At 40.9% G+C, this 27,251-nt stretch overlaps 1 protein-coding gene across 9 annotated transcripts in view; it reads left to right on the top strand.

The window, feature by feature from the left end:
• LOC109900706 (tumor protein D53 homolog) overlaps positions 1-17,252 on the top strand; it is a 29,442-nt gene extending 12,190 nt beyond the window's left edge. For 3 of the 9 annotated variants that reach the window (XM_020496468.2, XM_020496466.2, XM_031837119.1), the window contains 5 exons: positions 3,619-3,734; positions 4,067-4,215; positions 11,919-12,020; positions 14,912-14,972; positions 15,569-17,252. In XM_020496468.2, the coding sequence (XP_020352057.1) occupies positions 3,619-3,734; positions 4,067-4,215; positions 11,919-12,020; positions 14,912-14,972; positions 15,569-15,700 (560 nt within the window). In that variant the 3' untranslated portion in view covers positions 15,701-17,252. The remainder of the gene's footprint in view (positions 1-3,618; positions 3,735-4,066; positions 4,216-11,918; positions 12,021-14,911; positions 14,973-15,568) is intronic. The other 6 variants (XM_031837115.1, XM_020496467.2, XM_031837118.1 and 3 more) reach the window with 3 other exon arrangements.
• The last annotated feature ends 9,999 nt before the right edge of the window (positions 17,253-27,251 follow it).

Genomic DNA, 27,251 nt, shown 5'->3' with positions numbered 1-27,251 from the left:
AGTCTCCGGACTTGAACCCAATTGAAAACTTGTGGTTTGAGTTGAATAGGGCAGTCCATTAGTGCAGACGAAGGATATCAAAGGATCTGGAAAGATTCTGTATGGAGGAATGGTCTAATGGTCTATTCCTCAAATGTGTTTTCCAATCTCAGTGCCATTGTCCTAGTAAGGGGAGGGTGCACAAAGTATTGAAAACAAGGGTGCCAATAATTTTGACAAACATTCTTTTGTAGAAAAATAAATGATTACTTGATAAACCAAAAATAAATAAATAAAATCTCTTTCTCTGAGTAATTGTATTTGTATAAGAGACTATAATTTTTCTTCATACAATGTAGCTGAGTATTTGAATGATTTATTTTATAGTCTTTGTTCATCGCTATCAAGGGTGCCAATAATTTTGGCAGTGACTGTGGTCCTCTGTTAAATCAGACTGGCAGGGATGGGGTGAGGGTTTAGAGCTGTGTGGTGAAACAGCAATGTGATTTTCAGATGACAGGCTGCCAGGGAGTCGAGAAGAAAGTCAGAGTCCATCGACTCCAATGGCATTCCGGCTGCATGGTTTCCTGTTGTTTTTGTGCTTTTTCATATTTATTTCCATATTGATTATTTAAGGAACATGAGAAAATGTTAATGTATCTACAGCAGGGACCTCATTCAGGGCCTCAGGAACACTGCTAATGGACGCAGAACCTCACACTGGCAACACAAGACCTCTAAATTGTCAGATTTAAATTGAATGAGCCTTATTGTTGACAGATTGACATGTCTTAATGACAACAACATGATTCAATGAATATGATTAGGTTTGCATGTCTATGTGGCAAGTTGCTAAGCAACATATCCCTACCGGGGGCCTACCCTTTCACAGTGAAAAGATTAGAAACCGCTGTTCAAAGTAAACTGAATCCTTTCCCATTTGAGATGAGCAAAGTGTCAGTAGAAAACGAATGAGGTAAATGGAATGACCATACAATGCTGAGTTTGGTTATATTGTGCTCTGAAATATATTGACTATTACAAGCACTGAAGCAAGGCAAAATGACAGAGCTGTAGAGTGATTCACAAGGAGAGCTGAAGTTCATAATGTGGAAGGCTACATGAAAAGGCTCCAAATAAAGGGAACGGCTCCAAAGGCTTCTGATGAGAAAATATTGGACTCCGTTCCCCAGCACAGCCTTCCTTTCTGTTATTGGGTTATGTGGCCAAACTGCATCACGAGCTCTGTGCCATGCCACCATTCATCTGCAGATGTAATGAGAAGCCAGGCCTCAAAGACGTGACGCATGTTTGTTAGTTGTCGTCTTTGTCTGGACAAAAACATCCGCTAGCTAGCTTGTCGCTGCTCAATAACATCCCTTAAGTTTAGATGTCGTAGTTATGTCAGAGCTTTTCAACCTTGGGATTAGTGTAGGTTGGGATTTCTATTCAGTTTACATTGTCAGGTGTATTACTGTAGGCTTGTATAGAATGTACAGCCACAGTCTCTCTTTACTGTACTTCTTATGCAGTTATAATAGACTATTGGTAGTCGGGACAATTAATGACTGATCTAATCTGCAGAGGGAACACCATGTCAGGGCTTTGGCCATTACTTCATCGGTCTGTGCGTCAGTCGTTTAGAGCAGGGCTGCAGATATTGACCAGACACTCAGTGCTTCACGTACCAGGAAGTGTTATGTTGTTTGTCTGGTTTTGCTTATATTGTGACTGTAAACACACACATGCACACACAGATAGATAGATGCATGCACACACACACTTATTATCATGTAATTAGATCACTATTAAACAATAGATTTGTGCTCCTATTTAATTAGACACTGTTAGTCAGACCTGTTGACCTTTTTGTTTGTTTTAGTGGAACCAGATAAGAAACAACATCTAAGACGGTTAATTAAGTGATAATGCCAGAGATACTGGTGTTGGGAGGATATATTGCTGTTCGTATAAGGCCGGCAAACTGTGCTAATATATCCTCAACACCGGCTTCAATGGCATTATCACTTTTATACAACAGGTTACCAACATATTCAAATAATGATTGACATATTTTCATTAAAGAAACATTCTTTTGATGAATTTATTTATACTATTTTATCCTTTCACGAGATATAGTCCCGACACAAATCTAGGTTGCTACCCAAGCCAGCTGGTTGTTTCTTCTAGCGGTTCGGTTGCCAGAGACGTGCCCCAGTCGTTAAGTATTTTTGTTCCATATCTATGGACCCAGTCATTCGTTCTAAATACTAGCCACATACGGCTAACTTAGTCACATCAAACAGTGCAGCCAAAAGGACAACAAAGTAGCTGCATTTGCGTTTTAAGCAGTTTTCTAGTGCCATTTTATTTGGATGCATCCATAACAATGAGTTAGTGATACGCGATTTTGCCTGGCATAGAAAATGTACTCTTTCATCAGGACACTTTTGTTCAGAGCAGGAGCTAGGCAACACCACAGGTAACACAATCACTTCAAACTGAAGATGGAAGACTACAAACTAGCTGCATTTCGTTTTACCTGTTTTCTATTGACATTTCTTTGTGTATATATCTATAAAAATGATGCTAGCTGATTCATGATTTCGACTGGCTGAGAAAAGCTGACTGCCTGTCTTGTCTCATCTTGACTCACGACACGTTTATTACTATGGGACAGCTGGAGATCAAATTTCAATATTGAAAACCAATGATCTCCACTGTTGAAAACCAAATGCTAGTCTAAAATAAATGGGAGATAATGTCTGTCATACCCTGACCTTAGTTTTCTATGTTTTATGTATTATTTTGGTCAGGTCAGGGTGTGATGAGGGTGGGTATGTGTTCTTTTTTTGTCTGTGTAATTGCATGTCAGCACTCGTTATATACAGTGGGGCAAAAAAGTATTTAGTCAGCCACCAATTGTGCAAGTTCTCCTACTTAAAAAGATGAGAGGCCTGTAATTTTCATCATAGTTACACTTCAACTATGACAGACAATGAGAAAAAATAAATTCAGAAAATCACATTTTGTAGGATTTTTTATGAATTTATTTGCAAATTATGGTGTGGGCATTTCAACATCATAGCTTTAGCCGGTGATAACTTTTGGAATAGACACCAGCTGGAATGCAGTTTTAACCAATCAGCATCCAGGATTAGACCCACCTAGTTGTATATGCTCTTATAGACAACTGGTGTCCTTCTGGAACGGGATAGCATTACTTTTCTCTAAACTACCCAGAAGATACTGTATCTTAGCTTTAAATGCATAAAAATATAAATCGGCTTGGAAATAGAAGCTCTAGTGTAGAGTATTACGGTCACTGGATATAATGGTGGTTGTTAAACTATTTTGGGGTCATGCTGGGTATATTGACATTGTCTCGGTGATGCAGAGCAGTGATCTAGTTCATTCTGTTTGAACTGTGGCCGTGTTACTATGGCAACAGATTTGTGAATCTGCCTTGCTGTAGCCTACTCAGCTCTTCTAGTTAGACCATTTGACAGCAGGGTGCCTGAGTTACTAGCCATGACTTACTGTATGTGATTGTTAATGTCCACCATATGCAAATTTGTAGTTTCCTAACCTTTGGCGAGTTGGTTTAGTTTTTAAGCCTCCATCCTTGTCTATCCCCAGGTCTGTTGGACCCAGAGCCTGTAACAGAAGTAGATGAAGAGATGGTGTCAGATGTGGACCTTAACAACACTCTGACTGATGAAGAGAGGGAGGAAATATTGAGTGAACTCACAAAGGTAGTCCCTCTCATCAGCACTTTTCACTGATCTGTTTTTCAATGTTTAGCCTGGTATGTTGATCGAGTTGGATTCAAGAAAGCTCTACCTTCATTCTGTCCATCCAAATAAGCGAAAGTCTGCTAAAAGCCATTGTTCTGTACTTCAGTTCCCTCAGTTTATTACAGCTCTATAATCAACATCTATGTAGCGTATTAGGCTTCATCCCAAAACAATATTACACTTTTTAAAGCAAACAAGGTCACATATGGATACTTGAGCCCAAGGGGAAATTAGTATCCCTCTCTTACTCCATTTCTCTAATTCTCTTTTTTCTTTGTTTATCCCTCTAGTTAGAGGAAGACATCTCCACCCTGAGGCAAGTGTTGGCCTCCAAAGAGAAACACCACTCGGAGCTCAAAGCCAAACTGGGTATAACACCACTCATTGAGTTCAAACAGAACTTCAACAGGAGCTGGTATGACATGCAGACTTCCACTGCGTAAGTACCCAACATATTTCAATGTGTGTATTATGCTTCATGTGTCAAATATGTTGTTACAATACATTCCAATGTGCATGGAGCCAGAGGAGGGGGGAGGGGGAGGGGGGGTCTAAATTAGACTCCTACAGTTGCCATTTATTGTTGCCATTTAAAGACTGTCTCAGAGTAAGTGCATAAGCTTAGCATTTGGAGAAGAAAATAGGAAAATGGCACTCGGGCCCTACCCATCCCTTTAGCGGGATAATTGTCATCAACAACCGCTGAATTGCATAGCGCCACACTCAAATAATATTACAAAAAATATTTATATTCATGAAATCACAAGTACAATATAGCAAAACACAGCGTAGCCTTTTGTTAATCCACCTGTTGTGTCAGATTTTGAAAATATGCTTTACAGCGAAAGCAATCCAAGCGTTTAAGTTTTTCGATCGCTCGACAAAATATTATGAACCCCTAGCATCAAGTAGCTTGGTGACAAATCAGAAAAGCAATCAAATTAATCGTTTACCTTTGATCTTTGTATGTTTTCACTCACGAGACTCCCAGTTACACAATAAATGTTCCTTTTGTTCCATAAAATTATTTTTATATCCAGAATACCTCCGTTTGTTTGGCGCGTTATGTTCAGAAATCCACAGGAATGAGCGGTCACGACAACGCAGACAAATTCCAAATAGTATCTGTAATGTCCACAAACATGTCAAACGTTTTTTATAATCATTCCTCAGGTTGTTTTTAAAATATATAATCAATAATATATCATCCGCAACTGTCTTTTTCAGTAGGAGAGGGAAAGGCAATGGCTGCCCAAACTCTGTTGCACCAAGCAAAGCGCTGCTGGCACCCGGCCATACAATGACGCGATGTTATCTTTCTCGCTCATTTTTCAAAATAAAAGCCTGAAACTATGTCTAAAGACTGACACCTTGAGGAAGCGATAGGGAAAGGAATCTGGTTGATATCCCTTTAAATGGAGCAAAGGCAGGATATGGAACATGGAGTTTTCAAAATAGAAGCCACTTCCTGGTTTGATTTTCCTCAGGAAAAAAAAAAATTCACCTGCAATATCAGTTCTGTTATACTCACAGACAATATTTTGACAGTTTTGGAAACTTTAGTGTTTTCTATCCTAATCTGTCAATTATATGCATATTCTAGCATCTGGTCCTGAGAAATAGGCCGTTTACTTCGGTAACGTTATTTTTCCAAACAAAAATAGTGCCCCCTAGCTTCAAGAGGTTAAGGTGTTTTGCTCCTGACACCAGAGATTGCCTTTATAGGCATCACAGAGCGATGTATGTATGGATCCGGGTCTGTTCAGGCTCAGTGAGGCAGACATTGACAGGGAGCAAGCAGCCTATTAGTGCTGTTACATCTACAGCAGCACAGTGCTGCCTGGCCCAGGACACATCTTCCCACGGGAGCAGCCAGTCAAAACAAACAGCAGCTTCAGGCTCTCTCTGAGACACTGATCAACATCAAAACAATGTGTGCAGTTCTGGCCAGGACAAACCCTGAAAGATATGTTAAGTAGACCGCTGATTTGTTTTGTAGAGCTCAAATACACTGAGCGGATAAAACATTAGGAACACCTTCCTAATATTGCAATGGCACCCTCTATTGCCCTCAGAACAGCCTCCATTCGTCGGGGAATAGACTCTACAAGGTGTTGAAAGTGTTCCACAGGGATGCTGGCGCATGTTGACTCAAATGCTTCCCACAGATGTGTCAAGTTGGCTGAATGTCCTTTGGGTGGTGGACCATTCTGGGGAAAACCCAGCAGCGTTGCAGTTTGACACATTCAAACCGGTGCGCCTGGCACCTACTAACAACTCATTCAAAGACACTTAAATATTTTGTCTTGTCCATTCACCCTCTGAATGGCACACATACACAATCCATGTCACAACTGTCTCAAGGCTTGAAAATCCGTATTTAACCTGGCTCCTTCCCTTCATCTGCACAGATTGAAGTCGATTTAACAGATGACATCAATAAGGGATCATAGCTTTCACCTGGATTCACCTGGTTAGTCTATATCATGGAAAGACCAAGTGTTCACTCAGTATAGGTCAGTTCTGTATTTATAGCCATTTTGTGTGAACAGCCATACAGTTGGCCTAGATCTCCTGTCTCCCTGTTTATTCAGTTACCAGAGTCACACTTTAAATAAGGTGCGCAAAGGAGCAGTGCCCCTCTCCAATCACTGTTACCATGGTGAGGGGGAACCGCAAGTCGCCAGGGCCAAGCAGATCCGTGGTGCTAAGGGATCGTTGGCTGGACGGGAGAGGAGAGGAGATTAGGGGGCCTCCACTGTGTAAATGCCACAACATATCTCCTTAATCTCCAGTCTCAAAACCAATGCAAAACAGGGACAAGTGTGAAGGAGGTCAACAACTCCATCAACGCCTGAGCTGTATCTATTGTCAGTGTGGTTTGTTGTTGGCGTCCGTTGTTTACTAGATAGCTACAGTAGTTACCCTGGTAACCAAACAGACTTGCTAGTTTAGCTAACCAAACCATCAGTCCTAGCTTGCTATTATGAAAATCGAATTCCACAATGCCAATAATGTTTTCAATTTAACTTTTGCTTTCAAAAGCAGCTAAAACATAGAACATGTAAGAATTAACTATAACCATTGAATTCTACCGTGCTGATATTCCGTGCGCTATAGGGAAATAATGGACGCTCTAGAATGCTCTTCAAGCCAATCAGAAATTAGTATTCAACAATGCCGCAGTTTAATTAAGCAATAAGGCACGAGGCAGTGCTGTATCATTAATACAGTCACAGGTGAATGGTGTTGTTGGTCAACCCATTTACCTGTGACAGTATTCATGATATATCACTGCTTCGCATGCATTATTGCTTTATAAAACGCTTACTATCATATTACAATAACAATGAATTACATGTTTTCATTTAAACAGTTATTTTGAGTTCATTCATACAATTTAATTCTTCCACCAGAAGATATTGTCCGGACAAAAATCTTGGTCATGTTGCTCCAGTCGTTTAACTTGTCACTTGCTAGCTAACTTCAGCTAATTCAGTCACATCAAATATTGAACCTGGAATGGCACTACACTTGCTGCATTTTTTTTTTTTTACTTTTTTCGATTGGCATTTAAATGGATATGTCCATGATAATGGGGTTGGTGCATGATTTCGACTGGCTCAGAAAAGTTGCCTCGTCTACATGGAAACCTGGTGTTTGAGTTCGATTTCATTCCATTCCAGCCATTACTATGAGCCCGTCCTCCCCATTTAAGGTGCCACCAACCTCCTGTGCTATAAAAGCACATTGCACAATCCATGGGTCAGATGCAGACCATAGAGTGAATGGTGTCCAGACTTACAGTCTATGGTACTACAGAGATTGAAATTCAAAAGGGAAACTTTGTTGTTTACGAGGTCGGACAGACAGACTGCAAGGCTTATATTAACCCCCGCTGTACCAAACTACATTTTAGGCTGGAAGCAAGGACCAGTAATGTGCGAGTTGAGAGAAATGCAAGAGACTATTCGGACAGCAACATGAACATGATATTCTTATGGAGGCGTAGTGATAATTTTCAGATGGAACCGTTAGCAGGCATAGGTGTGTCTGTGACGGCCAGATGCGGACCTCAGATTTCCATGCAGTCTGTGTCTAATGCACTGAGCGGTAATCAGGCTCTAGGGCCTGGGGCTCTGAGAGGTTGGAAGCCAGGCAGGCAGCATCCTGGTCTCATAGAATAGACGTAACATAGTAAATCCGGGACACTCAAATTAGTATGATATGTTACTTTTGGTATGGTTATATAAGACATATGGTTACTTATGGCAAAAATGAAAGTAAGGGAAAGGGGGGGATACCTAATGCATTCAACTGAAATGTATCTTCCACATTTAACCCAACCCCTCTGAATCAGAGAGGTGTGGGGGGCTGCCTTAATCGACATCCACGTCTTCGGTGCCTGGGGAAAGGGTGGTTGGTCGGTTAATGGGTAGGCGTATAACCCGACTGTCTAGCAACCCAAAGGTTGCGAGTTTGAATCTCATCACGGACAATTTTAGCTAATTAGCAACTTTTCAACTACTTACTACTTTTGAGATAATTTGCAACTACTTAGCATGTTGGCTAACCCTTCCCTAACATTAACCCTTCCCCTAATCCCTTTAGCTAATCCTTTCCCTAACTCTAACCCTTTAACCTAACACCTAAACTTAACCGCTAACCCCTAGTCTAGCTAACGTTAGCCAGTTAGCTACAGTTGCCACCTAGCTAGAATTAGTAACATGTCATACATTTAGCAAATTTGTAACATAGTACATTTTGCTAATTCATAACATAATGTACGTTTTGCAAATTCGTAACACACTGCTCAAAAAAATAAATGGAACACTTAAACAACACAATGTAACTCCAAGTCAATCACACTTCTGTGAAATCAAACTGTCCACTTAGGAAGCAACACTGATTGACAATAAATTTCACATGCTGTTGTGCAAATGGAATAGACAACAGGTGGAAATTATAGGCAATTAGCAAGACACCCCCAATAAAGGAGTGGTTCTACAGGTGATGACCACAGACCACTTCTCAGTTCCTATGCTTCCTGGCTGATGTTTTGGTCACTTTTGAATGCTGGCGGTGCTTTCACTCTAGTGGTAGCATGAGACTGAGTCTACAACCCACACAAGTGGCTCAGGTAGTGCAGCTCATCCAGGATGGCACATCAATGCGAGCTGTGGCAAGGTTTGCTGTGTCTGTCTGCGCAGTGTCCAGAGCATGGAGGCGCTACCAGGAGACAGGCCAGTACATCAGGAGACGTGGAGGAGGCCGTAGGAGGGCAACAACCCAGCAGCAGGACCGCTACCTCCGCCTTTGTGCAAGGAGGAGCAGGAGGAGCACTGCCAGAGCCCTGCAAAGTGACCTCCAGCAGGCCACAAATGTGCATGTCTCTGCTCAAACGGTCAGAAACAGACTCCATGAGGGTGGGGGTTGTGCTTACTGCCCAACACCGTGCAGGACGTTTGGCATTTGCCAGAGAACACTAAGATTGGCAAATTCGCCACTGGCGCCCTGTGCTCTTCACAGATAAAGCAAGTTCACACTGAGCACATGTGACAGAGTCTGGAGACGCCGTGGAGAACGTTCTGCCGCCTGCAACATTCTCCAGCATGACCGGTTTGGTGGTGGGTCAGTCATGGTGTGGGGTGGCATTTCTTTGGGGGGCCGCACAGCTCTCCATGTGCTCGCCAGAGGTAGCCTGACTGCCATTAGGTACCGAGATGAGATCCTCAGACCCCTTGTGAGACCATATGCTGGTGCGGTTGGCCCTGGGTTCCTCCTAATGCAAGACAATGCTAAACCTCATGTGGCTGGAGTGTGTCAGCAGTTCCTGCAAGAGGAAGGCATTGATGCTATGGACTGGCCCGCCCGTTCCCCAGACCTGAATCCAATTGAGCACATCTGGGACATCATGTCTCGCTCCATCCACCAATGCCACGTTGCACCACAGACTGTCCAGGAGTTGGCGGATGCTTTAGTCCAGGTCTGGGAGGAGATCCCTCAGGAGACCATCCGCCACTTCATCAGGAGCATGCCCAGGCGTTGTAGGGAGGTCATACAGGCACGTGGAGGCCACACACACTACTGAGCCTCATTTTGACTTGTTTTAAGGACATTACATCAAAGTTGGATCAGCCTGTAGTGTGGTTTTCCACTTTAATTTTAATTTTGACTCTAAATCCAGACCTCCATGGGTTGATAAATTTGATTTCCATTGATAATTTTTGTGTGATTTTGTTGTCAGCACATCCAACTATGTAAAGAAAAAAGTATTTAATAAGAATATTTCATTCATTCAGATGTAGGATGTGTTATTTTAGTGTTCCCGTAATTTATTTTTAGCAGTGTATAATGCAAAGTTGGGTGATGGACATCCACAAATGATTACATACCATACAAAACGTAACTAAATGTAGTGTCTCTGAATTTACATATAGAAAAATACGAAATGCTCTGAGACCAGGTTTGGCATCAGACTTGCAGGCTGTTAGACCTAGAAAACAAAGAGGAAAATCAATGGCTTCCCTTTATAGGCCAGAGCCCTAACAGTGGTATTTAAGCTGTACAAATGATCAAAGTGATGCTCTCCTGTGTGTCCCATCGATTCTGCAGCATCAATAGGGAAAAGTCTTTCTCACCTAAGCCTTGCTCAGGGTACATTGCCTTCGGAAAGTATTCAGACCCCTTGACTTTTTCCACATTTTGTTATGGTACAGCCTTATTCTAAAATTGATTACATTGTTTTTTCCCCTTATCAATATCCAATAATGACAAAGTAAAAACAGATTTTTAGAATTTCTTGCTAATTTATTACCTGAAATATCACATTTACACATATTCAGACCTTTAGTCAGTACTTTGTTGAAGCACCTTGTGCAGCGATAACAGCATTGAGTCTTCTTGGGTATGACGCTGCAAGCTTGGCACACCTGTATTTGGAGTTTCTCCCATTCTTCTCTGCAGATCCTCTCAAGCTCTGGCAGGTTGGATGGGGAATGTTGTCGCACAGCTATTTTCAGGTCTCTCCAGAGATGTTTGATGGGGTTCAAGTCCGGGCTCTGGCTGGGCCATTCAAAGACATGTCTCGAATCCATTCCTGTGTTGTCTTGGCATTGTGCTTAGGGTCGGTGTCCCGTTGGAAGGTGAACCTTCGCCCCCAGTCTGAGGTACTGAGTGTTCTGGAGCAGGTTTTCATTAATGATTTCTCTGTACTCTTCTCCGTTAATCTTTGCCTCGATCCTGACTAGTCTCCCATCCCCACAGCATAATGCTGCCACCACCATGTTTCACCGTAGGGATGGTGCCAGGTTTCCTCCCAACTTGACGCTTGGAATTGGTAGTTCCTAACTTTTTCCATTTAAGAATGTGGAGGCCATTGTGTTCTTGGGGACCTTCAATACTGCAGAAATGTTTTGGTACCCTTCCCCAGATCTATGCTTGGACACAGTCCTGTCTCGGAGCTCTATGGACAATTCCTTCAACGTCACGGCTTGGTTTTTGCGCTGACATGCACTGTCAACTGTGGGTGTGTGATAGATAGGTGTGTGAATTCCAAATTATGTCCAATCAATTGAATTTACTACAGGTGGTCTCCAATCAAGTTGTAGAAACATCTCAAGGATGATCAATGGAAACAGGATGCACCTAAGCTCAATTTTGAGTCTCATAGCAAAGGGTCTGAATACTTATGTAAATAAGGTATTTCTGTTTTTTATTAGCTAAAATGGAATACACAACCTATTTTAGCTTTGTCATTATGGCGTATTGTGTGTAGATTGCTGTGGAAAATGTTGCATTTAATCCATTTTAGAATAAGGCTGTATCGTAACAAAATGTGGAAAAAGTCCAGGATTGTGAATACCTTCCAAAGGCACTATATGTATACTATATGTAGTGAATAAAAATGAATAAAATCTGCTGTCCACAGGTAAAGGATATTCCCATTGGGCATATTTGTATAGATATGATGCTGTGCTGGAGAATCAGTTACACCCTGGCTCCAACTATGACTATGAAACTAATCTGTGTGTGTGTAGTGAATAGTGTTCTGGACAGGGATGGGAAGAGCACAGGAGTGGCTGTCCTAAGGTATCCTGTTCTTTGTCTGTTTTGATCATCACCGTCTTTTCATTTGGCCAGGTACAAAAAGACATCGGAGACGTTGAGCACGGCAGGTCAGAAAACGTCAGCAGCTTTCACCACACTGGGAACAGCCATCAGCAGGAAGTTTGGGGATATGAGGTACAGTGTCACTAGTGCCTATGGCAACCACGCATCAAAATATTGAATATCCTATCAACTAAATCCTTATGCTACATCTTTAAGCTTACAGCTATTGAAACAGAATACAGGGGCCCTCCAGTCAGAATGACCACGCTCCCCCCTCGTCTCTGCTTCTCTGCACCCAGTCTGCCTTGTCATGTGCCCAATCCTCACTGTTGCTGGGGTTGACCCAGACAGGGGGACATGTTTGCATTGCGTAAACCCAGAGTAAGCGGCTTTCTGCAGGCCAGATTGGATGCAGGCCGGGGTGGGTTTGGATCAGAGCTTGGAGAGCTGTGATCAGGGCTGGGAGAGCTGTGAGCTAGCCCGCAGTGACTGACCACGATCAGCCCTGAAGGACTGGAGCTCTGACAAGGCATGGTGGCACAATAGAGCTCGATGGCTGGCCAGTATTCTGGCTCTACACTCTGCCACTGGGGAGCTATCGTATCATAGACAGCTGTCACTGGTAATGCAATACTCAGACGAGTCATGACAAAGGAAAACTGTGATTTACTGTTATACCTGTCCATGTAGTGTGTGTTGTCGACGTGTCAGTCTTTGTTTTGTTCTTTTAATATTGTTGTCATTATTGCATGATAATGACATGTAACAAAATACTTCGAATAGTGTATTTATCAACCAATTTTGTTTGAAATCATGTTTAACATGAATCTAGAGACGAATGGACATTCTTTCATGTATTCCAGCATGTTTGGCCTTGAGTTAATGTATCTCAAAAGGTATGCCCCCTAGTGTATGCCCCCCTTGTGTGTGCATGCAAATGAGTTCCTGTGGATTTTTCGTGTGAATTATATATACAGTACAACACATTATTTTTACTATGTTGCCCAGTGAAATGAAAAGGTGCCCTGGCCCACTTGCATTGGGTTTGAAAAATGCTCAAAGTATTATTTAGCTAGGAGGTACCAGACAGAGCAAGGTATGTTGCCTGTGGTGATACTTGCTGCTGGCTTTACTCGGCACTACAGACTGCAGATTTCTATTTAAATAGTTGCAACCCAAACATTTGCATTCTATTTCATAATGTCGGCCTAGAGTACAGCATAGAGTATGGCATTGCCATAGCTTGGATGATTGCTTGGTTAACTGTGTGTGTGGACTGGATCTTTATGTGGCTTTTCTTGAAAAGAAGATTAATTCAACTCTGCTGTATTTCTGAAATTAAGTCACAATGTACAGTATAAGTGGGGCACTTGATACTGTCATTCAAATGTCTTGAAATATGTTTTTTCATCTCTTTCTACGCATCAAAAGATCAAATTCACTTGGGTAAGATATTGTGTTTGTGTTATCTCAGTAGTCTACTTCTGATTTGGAGTCTGATATTCTGTGTGTCTTTGCTATGACTGCACTGAAACTAGTCAAAAGACCAACTAAGATGGTGGCCATTTACTTACATAAATATGAGTGTAATTAGGATGCTGACTACCAACTGAATGGGATCATATCCAGGATTTGATTGAGACAATTCCGGTGCAGTCACATAATAGTGAATACGCCAGCTCCTCAGATCTGTAGCAAACTGACCACTAGGCATGCATGACTTAGTGTTGTTGACCATAGCATGTTTTATTTGAGGGTAGACCAATATGGTTACAGTTGCGTTTTATTTTTATTTCTCTTTTGTACAATTACCATTACTAGTTCTCTAGAAGTTGTTAGTCATATAAATATGTATAAGTCATCACTTTAGATGATACTGCATTACTAAGTCGTCTAAGAACAGTGTTGAGTAGGGAACTACATGTAGTTCAACTAGTCATTTAACTACAAATGTTTTGCAGTAGGTTTGTGGTAGTTTAACTGAATTCAAATAGTGTTTTCAGTAGTAAACGTTTTTTACCATGTAGCGGTGTAAGTAACTACTGGAACTACACTACTTTTTTGGCTAAAATATGGGTGAAGTAGGCAATAATTGGCTTTCCCAACACTGTCTAAGAACATATATCATATTACACTATAAGCTATTATATTCCTCTATAATACTTAAATCTAAAAACTGTATGTTTCTTTTGGGCAATCGGATGATGGGTAAATCTCTATTATAGAAAAGTTTCCGTACTGACTAGTGTGTGTGCTCTGTGATTTCTGCTTTCTGTAAATTCATGTTAATGATTGAACTCCTCTCTTATCTGGGCCATGCTCTCTGGGGACAGCTACTCTATCCGCCACTCAATGAGCATGCCCGCTATGAGGTAATTGTGTGTAGTGATAGGGTTAGTACTCCGTTAGATCCCCATCCTTAGCCACCCAGTCATTCTTGTTGTCTTAAGGCTGAATGTTTGTAAGCATTATTATGAGGGGAATTGGTATTGTTTCAGAATTTACAGGTATAATGTAATCTTGGTCTATTTACTGCAGCAGTCATCAGGACAAGATGGCTAGAAATGTATTTATCTGACCTGTTTATTAAAAGATAAATGTGTGAAAATACAGCAATCATAGAAATCCTAACACTAGAAAAAGCAACCTTTCGATTACATACAGGTCTTCTCACAGTGTTGTGTTGATAGAGGACTGTAAGTGCAGGCAGCTTTAGTATATAGAGGACTGTAAGTGCAGGCAGCTTTAGTATATAGAGGACTGTAAGTGCAGGCAGCTTTAGTATAGAGAGGACTGTAAGTGCAGGCAGCTTTAGTATAGAGAGGACTGTAAGTGCAGGCAGCTTTAGTATAGAGAGGACTGTAAGTGCAGGCAGCTTTAGTTAAACTGTACACAACAGTAAAGGTACAGTATGGTGGCTGGCTTCAACCGTTGTGCAGTTCTGCTTCATGTTGACTCAGATACATGTTGTATAGTAAAATTCTAGTATTGTGGAAAACTGATCTGACTAATCATCCCATTAGGAACTCACCCAGTTTCAAGTCCTTTGAGGAGAAAGTTGAATGCACCGTTTCCAACATAAAGGTAATGTGAAACATTACACATGTTGCTGTCAGAGCAATGACTGAGCTATGAGAGATTTATTTACGTAATGTTGAAGTAAGTTAGGCCGTTAGTTAGTTTTTTAAGAATGTGTCCCTTCCGAATGCGGGAACATTGCCTTTAAAATGTGCATTGCGAACAAAGCACGATCGGATTGAATCCCAGCCTAAGTAAAGTCAACATAAAGTAAACCTTGTGTCTCAACAGTATTCGGGTCTTTCTTGTTGACTCCTTTCAAAGCTTCACTTCCTCTAGTTTAGGTATTCCATAGGGCGGCGCACAATTGGTCCAGGTTTGGCCGGTGTAGACCAGCATTGTAAATAAGAATTTGTTCTTAACGGACTTGCCTAGTTAAATAAAAGTTGTTTTTTAAATCCAGTCTATTTTTACAGCTCAACTAATTTAAGTTAAACACTACTCTCTGGAGAACAATTGCTCCACTTTGAATGTGAGCATTTAGAGCCAAATGTTGTCATCAGCAGGGTTGTTAGAACACCAAAGAAATGTCACAGATTCTTATTGGTTTTAACATTGTTGTTTGCTTTTGTGTGTGTGCCTCTGCATTTTTGTTTTTGGAGCAGACCAAGGTGGGAAGCCAAGGGGGTGGAGGGAGTTTTGAGGAGGTGTTGTCTTCAGCCGCTCACGCCAGTGCCCAAGAAACCCCCAGCAACAACATGTCCGAGAGCAGTGATCATGAGAGGACCTGCTAGACCAGTCTGAACCACTCAACTACCTCCCCAGACCAGGATTAGCACTCTACTGCCCCTCACTGGCCCAGAGGCCACATTACCTGATGTGGAGTGCATGACATAGGCCTACCTAACCAAAGCCCCATCAGTACCAACACAAATGTATATTATCTACCTGCTACTTAGCTTTATATGCGTTTCCATACAACATCAAAAAGAAAGATTGTGATACTGTAAAGTACTCCTGTCCTTTATTTCATTTCTATGATTACAACTATTAGCTTTTTGTATTAAAATGAATGTTGCGTTTATATCAAATGTATTTGAAAAACAAATAGTGATACATTTCTTCCCAATACTAAAATGACTGACTTTAAAAAAATGTTATTATCATTAGGGCTCTATTCAATCCATATTGTGGAAGTTTTAAAGGCAATGTTCCTGCATTCACGGTAAATGCTGCATATGTTAGCTCAATCGGAAATGTACCTTTTCTATTTTGCAATCTGTACGGCTTCAGCAATACACATTGAATAGAGCTCCTACTTCCAAGAGTGGACAGTCATATAACACTATTGGGGGGAGGGAGTTGTACCTGATACTTGAAATTGCATGTGCTGGGTTTGTAGGCCAATACTGTTAATGGGGACCAAGATAAGGCCTTGTGCTGGAATCTACTGAATACACTGTCACACCTTTCGAATCATATTAATATCTCCTTTAATCCAACTGTGTACCGTTTGCACATGAGCCTTGATCGGGGACAGAATGACCATCCAGTGTATGTATATGATACACAATTTATGCTTATTATAGATCACAGCTGTCAAGCAGTGTAGATGCTTTGACACCCTGTGGGATTAAATGTTTATTTTTAAATGTGTTTATTACTGCTAATCTACAATGAACCATACAGCCGTTTTTTTTTCTATTTACATAATTAGCACAATCTCCTTGTTTATTGTTCAAATTGTTTAACATAACTGTGACGTTTATCAGACATTCAGGTGATAGATGTTTTCAGACATTTGCCGATTTTAGGCCTAGATTCAATCAGATCAAGTGTTAACCTGCGATAGATGTCACCCGCATAGACTGATGTTTTGGTGGTGTCACAAAGCCAAATCTGTCCCACTCGCGTTTGAATTTCAGAATTAGAAAGTGAGATGTCTATATAGAAATAAAGTCGCTCAAATTGAAAATCATTCAAACAAAATAGAGGACTTTTATCAACCTAATTGAGATGTACTGTAGATAACATCTCACATTCCAGTGTTTGAATTTGTAAACAAGGCTGCATGGGTTCTCTCTTAAAGCGACGCCATGCATGTCCACTGTAGGTATAATGCCAGGAGTCGCCTGTGGATTTGACCGCTCTAACACAGTTCCACATCAAACACTGCCGAAAAAACTGCTATGTGAATATACTGTGTTTACTGCAGTATCATTATTATTATTATTTTTTTTTTGCAAACCAACCTAAAGGTCCAGTGTCTTAAAACATGGTATTACATTGAAATATATACTATATGTTAAATGATGTGGTACTACTCTAATAAAACACTCAAGCACACATACATTGTATTAAAACAGCCCAAACACTCAAGCACACATACATTGTATTAAAACAGCCCAAACACATTTTTTAAATGTGCTGTAATTGACAAACATCTTCCCATTCCCACGTCACGTGAATCATACAGGTGAAATATGTGCACATTCAGAAACGTTCATTTTAAAAAATGACTCAAAATCTTTCCCAACTTCTATGTAGAATAAAATGAGCACTTTATGAGTACAACAGGGCGCACGTTTTGTTTTCAACGACAGCCCAGCTTTTGCTTCATTATTCCACAGCTCCCGAACCAGAAATCCTGCATTTTCCTGTGAGGAACAGTGGCTACCACAACATTATGGACACATGCTGAGTGTAGCATCATTCAGTGAAAATGTTGAAGTCACAAGGAGGAGCCTGTTCTTGGTTTCTTGGTCTCTGATCTAGACAACCCATCACCTCCAGCTTCCATGTGGCCAGCTCTCTTCGTTCAGACTCTTCATAAACCGGACAATCTCCGGGTGTTGGAATCAGCCCGTGGAGGGTGAAAGAAACAAACATTTTACACCACCTTAACATAGTCCATAGAACCGATTATCAGCCCTCGTTACCAAGTTAAAGGAGAGATAGTACCTACCTTGTGTGAAATCAAATAATTATTGTAGCCTGCCTGGTTTCTCCTCCAGCACCTTGTACTCATGGACCGGCAGAATCCTCTCTAGCAGGTCAAACTCTCACAAGTTTAGCCTCAGCGCTCGACTGGCTCTCGTACTCCTGGGGACACAGTGGGAGCAGTGATTCAATTAAGCTGGAGCTTGTTTAAAAAAATATATAAAAAACGTTCAGTTGCCCAATGAGTTTAGTACATTTCAACATGTTTTTAAAGTCCTCTGAGTTTATGTGGGCAGACATTGGTGTTTAGGCGAACTGGTAGTAAACAAAAGCCTGGCCAGAAATGTGTGTAACGATCAAATAGAGCCAATAGATGGCAGCATAAACAAGGCAATGCACAAACCATAAGCTCAGCACTGTCAGAACAGTTGTTTTAGGCCTACTACTCGACGGCTGTGTTTAGACAGCCAGCTCAAATCTGTGTTTTTTTTTCTTCACAAATTGGTATTTTGAATAATCAGATCAGCTCTGAAAATACCAATTAGTGGAAGAAAGAATTGGGCTGCCTGTCTAAATGCAGCCAACTAGTTGACAATGTATGTACAGATTGTTTCTTTGAAATTGTATTTCAATTCTAACACATAACATATATAATAACATGCTTTTTTTTATGAGCAATATCATTTTTATGAGCAATAGAACGCCGCCCAAAATGATACACATTACAATTGGACTCCCTTTGAAGCTGTCTGGTAAATTAAGTTTGGCCTAATGCCCAGGAAATTAGTCTCCTAATCATTATACCAGGAATCGCTCTCATATTCAAAAAAATGCCTTTAACTTGGAATTATGACGTCCGACCTATTCACGTAGTTTCCCAAAGTGTGTGAAAACTATGTGCATGAGAAACAACGTTTCTAAAGGAATCTGTTTGATAGTCAGATACATGTTGTGGAAATGACTGATTGTGTGTTCATAATCTCCAAGTATTTACAAAGTGAGTATTTAGACCCCTTTCTCCTTCTGTTGCTGTTAAATCTGTTTCCCCTGTGTCTTTAGAAGTAGAGGCCTTGGCACGTCTGACAAGGCATACAATGTGTCTGTTACAGGAACATTAGGATTCCACTCACATTACATCACTGGCATCTTACTCCAAACCTAATCTCAGTTAACCCAACTAAAGTCTGGCGTAATTGTTCAGATTTATGTTTACGTAGTCTGTCCACGAGAGATGACTCTAAACCAAACATCAACACATTACATGTCAAAGAGCTTATAAACCCTCCTGTTGTATTCGTTTCATGTTAATTAATTATCTTCCCGGTCCAAAATGACCGCCCCATTATAGCTGATTATAAATCCATAATAATACATATATTATCACCTAATGTTGTGTTAGATCTTTTAATCAACTTGTGTTCTTGTGAACAGTACACATTTTGAACATCTATTTGCTATTTATGGCTTGTGGGCCTCATTGACCTGAATTCATACAACTCGTTTTTGATTAACAAAAAGCATAATGTATGGATTATTATGACTATAACAAATACTCAGATGAAACATAGTGCTATTTATCCCAGAGTACTTTCTCCTCTAATGCATCTTCACTGTCAGTTTCCTGGCCTCTATCCTCCTCTCCAGTGTCATGATCAAAGATATGATCAAGAGCCTCACATACAGTATATCGTTTGGTCATCCTGCTCCCACAGAACGAATTGTGAGCAAGGCCTCAAAAAAGCTTTACATACCAGAGCTGTGAGAAAAGTTCTATATATTATTGAAACAATGTTGCGATTGTTTGTGAGAATAACAACAGGTGTGGTTCCGTGGTGGGGGAAATATTCTATTGGGGAAAGGTTCCCGTGGGGGTTGCCATGGAAGCCAAGCCAACACACATGCATGTGGGGGTCTGGGAGAGGAAGTGTGTCCATCTGATGAATGGGCATGTACCTGAACTAAATTTTATACACTAATTGTAGTCTCACCCATTTATTTCTAATGACCGGGAACACCACAGGTGTCTAACATTTTATGAAAATCATCAACATTTATTTTGTGTTCAGATGCCCTGTGTGGACAAAGTCATGGAACCATATGACAATCACATTAAATGAACTACATTTTTCAGAGGTAAAACTTGTAAATCGGTCCAATTCGACAAGAACACAGCAGGAGGGTTAAGAGAGATAGGGGGTGAGGTAGCTGAGATATCTGGTGAAATATTGTGACTTTTGCAGTGGAGTGTATTGATTGATGCTTCCCAAAACAATGTACCAAGAAAAAATCTAATAATTGATCTTTCGTCTCTCTGTGTTTCATCATTTTTCTTCAATTCCCTAGAGGCTGAATGTATCTCACCGGAGAAAGCATCAGAGCGAGTGAAACAGCGCCCATCTGTCTCAGTATGGGCAGGCCATCTATCTGATGCTGTCTGGTCAAAAAAAAGCATTGAATGCAATGGAAGCCATCGAGCATTTGGCTTCCCTTTATAATTTTTTAAAGTTAAATAATAGCCAATCAGTGTTGAGTGAGTTCAACTGTCAATGGTCCTGGCACACCAAAAAAGACAGTTTGGATTTGGCATCACACCAATCACAAGCCAAACGTTATTTACAGATTTTTTTTTTTTTTGCATCTCGTTGTGTTGTCATCCTCCAGTGGCTAGCTAACTAACTAAAATGTTTTCGTTCCTAAGCTAGCCATGGATGGAGCTAGGGACTTGGCCTTGTGGTTTTACTTAATTCTCCGCACTGGCCAATGATTATAAAGACGATTCTGATCTAACCATAAATTCATACATTGTGCCCGCGGCCTGAGAGGATGGAAGTTCAATATGTAGCTAGATGTAGTAGGCTAATGTTAACTAGCCGGCCTGCTGCATTGTTTCCAATGAAAGGAAAGGATAGCGAGCAAGCGTTTTAGCCAGGTAGACTAAGACGACAAAAAACGAAAAGCGTGTACTGTATGATAGAGTCATGAAAGAAAGGAGGATGGCATTGGTGTTTCTGGGTGATTCAACATGTTTTTTTTTTCCTTCTACTTCCCCCCCCACACACACACACACACAAATCAGTACAATGGACAGCAATATCATATTTAGCTTATGTTGATTGCACTAAATAGTTCTCTGTGATTTGATGATGTTGAAATATTGAAGTTGAAATGGTGCTGGAATAATGGAGGCAACTCCTGTGTTCTTTGCGACTTGCGGTAACTCTCTGTGGTTCTAAATCAATAGTTGTTTAGTATTCTGTAAATATCGAGAACATTATCTTGCTTGACCATGCTGAAGCCATGTAACTGTTTGTTACATGTAATATGTTTTGTGGACCTCAGTCTTGTGATGAAACAAAGGTGTGGTTGAATTTATTCTGCCACTGTGTCGGCTTATTGTCTCAGCCTTATACCTATATATCACGGTCACAAGGCATATGAACAAACAGATTATAGAGCAAATAATGCAATTATCACAACACATAGGTTGTAATATGGCATTTCTTTTTCTTGGATTGGCTTCCCCGGGGATTTTACCCACACACCGCTACTGGACTTTTGTGTTCTAAATTGTTGCTTAATCTTCCACCCATGATACTTGGACATGGAGGGTATTCTAACATGTTTATTTCTAGAAATAGGCCTATCCCCAACTGAGTTGTGTCGTCTTTGTCTCTCGGTGTCTTTACAACCAAGCAGCTATGAGCCCATATTTCGTCATGATGATGGCAAAGGATATGGGTCTCTTCCTCCCTCTTGGGTTGTAATGCTATACCCAGGGTCTGTGTCCTGTCAGGGAGACAGGGACAGTCTCGTTGGAGGATGTCAGCCTCATCCACCTGTGCCACCACACTTCCTGCCTACACTGTTTCCTCCAGACAGACACTCTATTTAGGGGCATGGTAGGCAAAAATACCCAGCCTGGAAGAGCTCTCTCTGGGGCACGACTTGGGGGTTAAATGGGTTTAATGGATGATATGACCGACCAAAGTGCGCTTTGATATGGATTGTAAGAGCATTAGTAATTGAAGTATCAGTAAACTCTGTAGTGTTGTGGTACTGTATGGTAATGTCTATGTTTGAAATGATAGACTATAGTCAGCTTATACTATATCTGTAATTGTTCCCAACTTTGGAATGGGTTGGTGAGCCTGAGAAATAATGCTTGAATAGTTTCCATCGTCATTAGCCCCTAAGTAGACTATTATTATTCACCTTTCTGAGTCATGACTATTGGCTTTCTAAGCTGCTGACAGAGTACATGTTTTCTTTCTGAGTATGGTTTCATCTTCAAGATGGAACAAGTTCCCAGTTCAGACAAAACCCTGCCCTTTGACATCATTCAAACATCGCCTGCATTCCTGTTAGTCAAGATGCCGTTCATCTGCCTAAAGTTCTGCTAAGAATCTCATATCATATCAATGGGTGGATGTTTCCAATTGACCCCAGGGCAATGTGACGACTGTCAGACAACAACATCCACGCTGTTCAGGTTGTCAAAACAATGATAGCTGCTGCTCTCCTCCCTCTATTTACAGTTCCTTCCTCCCATCCATCCTCTACTCTGTGGGGTAGAAAATAGACCCAGCCAGTTGACCGACCAGAGGGACAGCTAGGATAGCTAGCTGGTGACTGCTCATCTCTCAGGGGCTGATTACGACCTGAGTCGAGCAAGCGTAAATGGAATATTATTCTGTTTTTAGGCACTATTCTCACTAAGTGTATTCTGACCTTGAATGTAAGCATGAGAATAGCATGCTATTCGTTGGGGGTGGCGATCAAAGAGATTAAGGTGTGGCAGAGGAGTTCGACAGATATCCCGTATTCTGACCTTGACTTAATTCCGTAATAATTCCACCAACTTTACACATGATGAAACAATAAATCTACTTTCTTTTTTCTATAGAAATATCACCATTCTCCATGCACTGTAATTTACAAATTGATAAGAGCTATTGGTAAGAGCTAGGTAAATGAGTAAGCTGTTTGGAAAAGGGGATTCTAAATATAAATTACAATTGTTTTAGATCTATTTTACCGTATAATCACTGGAGAAAATGTGAAACCAGTCATATGGCAGCAAAGTGAAGCAGATAAACATAAGCTTTTCCACAGGCAGTTTATGAAATGACAGCCTTATAACCTGGGATGAAGTTTGGAGACCCAAGCTATAGGCTTCTGTAGCCATGCACAAATTACAGTACAGCGCCACACTTAGAGTTGATTCATGATTTCTCAAATCTTTTAATTATATGCCCAGACGTTTCATAGTGTTTTTTTACACTTTGTATTGTTTTAAATATTTGCCACTATCGGTAGCCACCCATATACATTTATAACTGTCATTGATGGTAATGATGTGTTAACTTCCTTACATTTTGCATCATTACATTACATGGTAGGTCTTTCCTCTGTCATGTTCATGTGTGTAGCGATTGTCATTGGGAGAAGAGGACCAAAGTGCAGCGTGGTACAAATCCATAATACTTTTAATCCAGAATGAATACACAAACAAAACCAACAAACCAATAACCAAACAGTTCTGACAGGTGCAACAAACACTAACCAGAAAATAACTACCCACACCTCATAGTGGGGAAAACAGGCTACCTAAGTATGGTTCTCAGTCAGAGACAACGATCGACAGCTGCCTCTGATTGGGACCATACCAGGCCAAACACAGAAATACAAAACCTAGAACAAAAACCTAGAATGCCCACCCCAACTCACACCCTGACCAAACTAAAAGAGACATAAAAAGGGAACTACGGTCAGGACGTGACAGTGTGGTTGTTCCTGATGATCGCTAGCAATAGTGGATCATATTAGGCTAACGTATTACAAGTTGTGCAATAATTTGGGACATGTAGTCTATTTGAATCATTATGGAACACAGACCATACATAGCAGTTTAAACCTGGAGGCTGGCTCACGATTCACAATGACTAGACCGTTGGAACTGTGATGACATGATTAGTGAGGATTATTAGGGTAGATTTATAGGGCTACTCTTCAACCCTTATTTTACACTTTTCTCACCTTCCAATATTTGATGGATTGAACAATTTAATATAGCAACTTTCAGGATGAATCAAACCAATATATTTAGCGGGTAAAGGTGCTCCAAACCTGTTGTTTTATTATTCATAGATATTATAGCATTTTTTTATTGACCAATTGATGCTGATAAGGAGATGAATATGCATGTATTTACATGCCTTTCTTTCATTAAGACCTAATATTCTGAAACATTTTCTCCATATATTGTAATCTTTCAAGAAAATTCCAATTAAATGTACACCAAATTTAAAGGGATGGCTTTAAGAAATGTACTGAAAACCCTATTGAATGAAAGCTCCATGAGAAAATATTTTGGCCAGTAAGTGGGAGGCGTTTCAGCGGTTTAATTATATTTATTCAGCCTGCACAAGGGAAAGCAAAGCCCATTACGCATCTGCATAAGGTAAGTCTGAATACCAACTACTGAGAAAAAAAATCAATTTAAACTGTATTTGTCACATGCGCTGAATACAACAAGTGTAGCCTTTGCGGTGAAATGCTTACTTTCAGAAGTGCGTACGAAAGGCGTGCGTATGTAAGGCGTACATTTCCTAAATCTGAATCGTCCCCAAATGCATTCTCCCATCCTCCATTTTTATGTTTTGCAGTTTGGGTTTTTTAAGAGATCCTCCTAACCTTTGACTCCTCAGTTTGAGTCTAGTCGCTCTAAAATTAGGGCCTGGCACTAAAAACGGCCTGGGAAATCTTTAGGGGGATTTTTCTATCCGGCCATCCTGAAAATCCTCTCGGCAAGAGTGGTGGTGAATGTGAGGCTGGCTGAACGTGGGGACATAGCAAAGAAGTTTCTCATGAGAATGCCGTACCGCCTTGCGTTGGGCTTGCTTACGGAGAGCGCCGGCGCAGGGTCTTCCGAGTGAGCATCACTCAGACGTCCATGTTGAAGACCACAGAGGTCTTGCTCTCTGCACCAGACTGTTATTGTAACTCCCATGACCTCCTCCCTGGCTGGCTACTCTGCTATATATCACTGCCTAGTGTTTTAGCGACTGTTGTTGAGTGACGTTATAAAGACTAAGAGCGGGCCCCTACACTGAGGGAAAAGGCACAATTAGTAGCACACTTCAGAGTTTCACATATGTGATTTAGCTTGTGATTGTAGCATTTTATTCATTTTATTTAGTGGTGAATTTCATTAACAACTGGAAAAACTTATATTTTACATTTTAGTTTAATTATTATTATTTTTATTCTCAAATCCTAAAGGTGATATAAGAAGGTTGATTAAACCAGAAAATGTCAGAAATGCCGTTTGTGTCTGGTCTTGGTCTATTGGTGTGATATTTAGAATGTTAAGCATACTTCGACATGCCTGACTAACAGGCTATAGACAAGACTTCTGGCCAGAATGGTCTCAAGAAGAAGTAAATAAAGTAGTGCACATCCTTTTTGCCTGGGTTTCCTCGGCAACAGGTAATAGATCCCAGGCTCTGGAATCCCTCAGCTGCTCTCTCTGGGTGTTGCCAGAGCGCAGCTTCCTTCCAGTCAGCGACCAGCAACAACAACACTGCTGTGGAAAACCATGGTGGCAAACAAATAGCATCACTTGCGCTGCCTTGTGCAGAGTCTGTCAGACAGAGGAGGGCTATGTCCCTGCAGGCCTTGTGAATGGGGAGAGGTTAGGGCCAGGGCCGGTGGAACATGAGCCCCAGCAACACTGCTCACTGCACCAAAAAAGAGCAGAGCACTACCTTGAAGTGAGCGACCTCGCCCCGGTCATAAACATGGTTTACAGGGGAAGACGGGAAAATCTGTGTTTTTCTGAGAACAGGACTGACTGGGGCCTCAATCACAATTCTGATTTCTTCTATTCTCTGTGGAGTGGGAAGAAAGGGATATTGTAATTCATGACTACTCACCTAGGATTAAGAGACTTTGAGAGGCCATGTACACGTCGTCAGGGCATTAACTCTACAAGGTGTCTAAAGCGTTCCACAGGGATGCTGGCCCATGTTGACTCCAAGACCTCCCACAGTTGTGTCAAGTTGGCGGGATGTCCTTTCGGATGGTGGACCATTCTTGATTGGAAACTGTTGAGCGTGAAAAACCAATCAGCATTACCACCTACTACCTTTATATCCCGTTCAAATGCACTTCAATCTTTTGTCTTGTCCATTCTCCCTCTGAATGGCACCCACACAATCCATGTCTCAATTGTCTCAAGGCTTAAAAATACTTCTTTAACCTGTCTCCTCCCCTTCATCTACACTGATTGAAGAGGATTTAACAAGTGACATCAATAAGGGATCATAGCTTTCACCTGCATTCACCTGGTCAGTCTATGTCATGGAAAGAGCAGGTGTTCTGAGTGTATGTTAGGCTCATTCAGGAGGACCAAAGCACAGCTTAGCTCACTTACGAAAAGAGGAGGTGGAACTTGCCATATCCATAACATTTATAATTTATCCATTTGAATACACTGGTTTATCATCAACAAGTTATGATAACAGATATGTATATCTTTTTTAACCCTAGATTTTCCAAGAGTGATCTATAATCACTCATTTTGAAAATGAAAATCAGTTGTTTCTATGGAGAATAGTATTTTTCCTCAGGCGTGGTTAGGGCTTGTTGTTCACTGTTAGTTGAATGGGGAGAGTGATTTTTTTTTTCTTCAGATTTATTGGCAGTGTGACAAGACATTTAACCCTGCGTTTGGCATTACGAGGGAGCCCTTTCAGCTGCTCTATGGGGTGCGATGATTCCCAGTGTGCTGTGCCTGTGCCACTATATACCTCAGAGGGAGCAACGCCACAGCCCAACACCATCACACCAATGGGCTTCAGAACAGAAGAACTAAACAGATTGAACAAGATTTTAAGCACCTACAAATTCGTAAAAAAAATTACGAATTGGATTTCATAACATATCATGCAAAGTTCTGGGGGAAATGGTGGGGGACATAACATAAAATACAAAATAGATGAAATTTTACACAATTGTGCACAATTTTCAGGGACCCATTTTGGCTTGTAAGTGATACTTTCAAAACTTCTGGCTGGATTTATACAAAACCTTTTTAGCATCACTTTAACATAGTCTGTTTGTGGCATTATAGTACACTCTGATGGATGCTTGTGTTTACAGCCAATTCAAAATGACTGTCACTTTGTGTTGTTGATGTGTTAAATTTAAACTTTCTGATTCTGATTTCCAATATTCTGTTTTTCTAAGCATATCCAGTCCTCTTGAATTTCAGAGGATGTATCCATTTTGAATTGATGTAAAATTTAAATTCAGTTAATTTTGTGTACTATATAAAACCTTCCACCTAAATGTTGATGTACAACTCTGAGGGCCAACAAAAAACCCACAAAGGGAATAAACTAG

This window comes from Oncorhynchus kisutch, linkage group LG12 (genome assembly GCF_002021735.2).
Source record: "Oncorhynchus kisutch isolate 150728-3 linkage group LG12, Okis_V2, whole genome shotgun sequence".
Lineage (NCBI taxonomy): Eukaryota > Metazoa > Chordata > Actinopteri > Salmoniformes > Salmonidae > Oncorhynchus > Oncorhynchus kisutch.
This window is presented reverse-complemented; position numbering and strand designations above follow the sequence as displayed.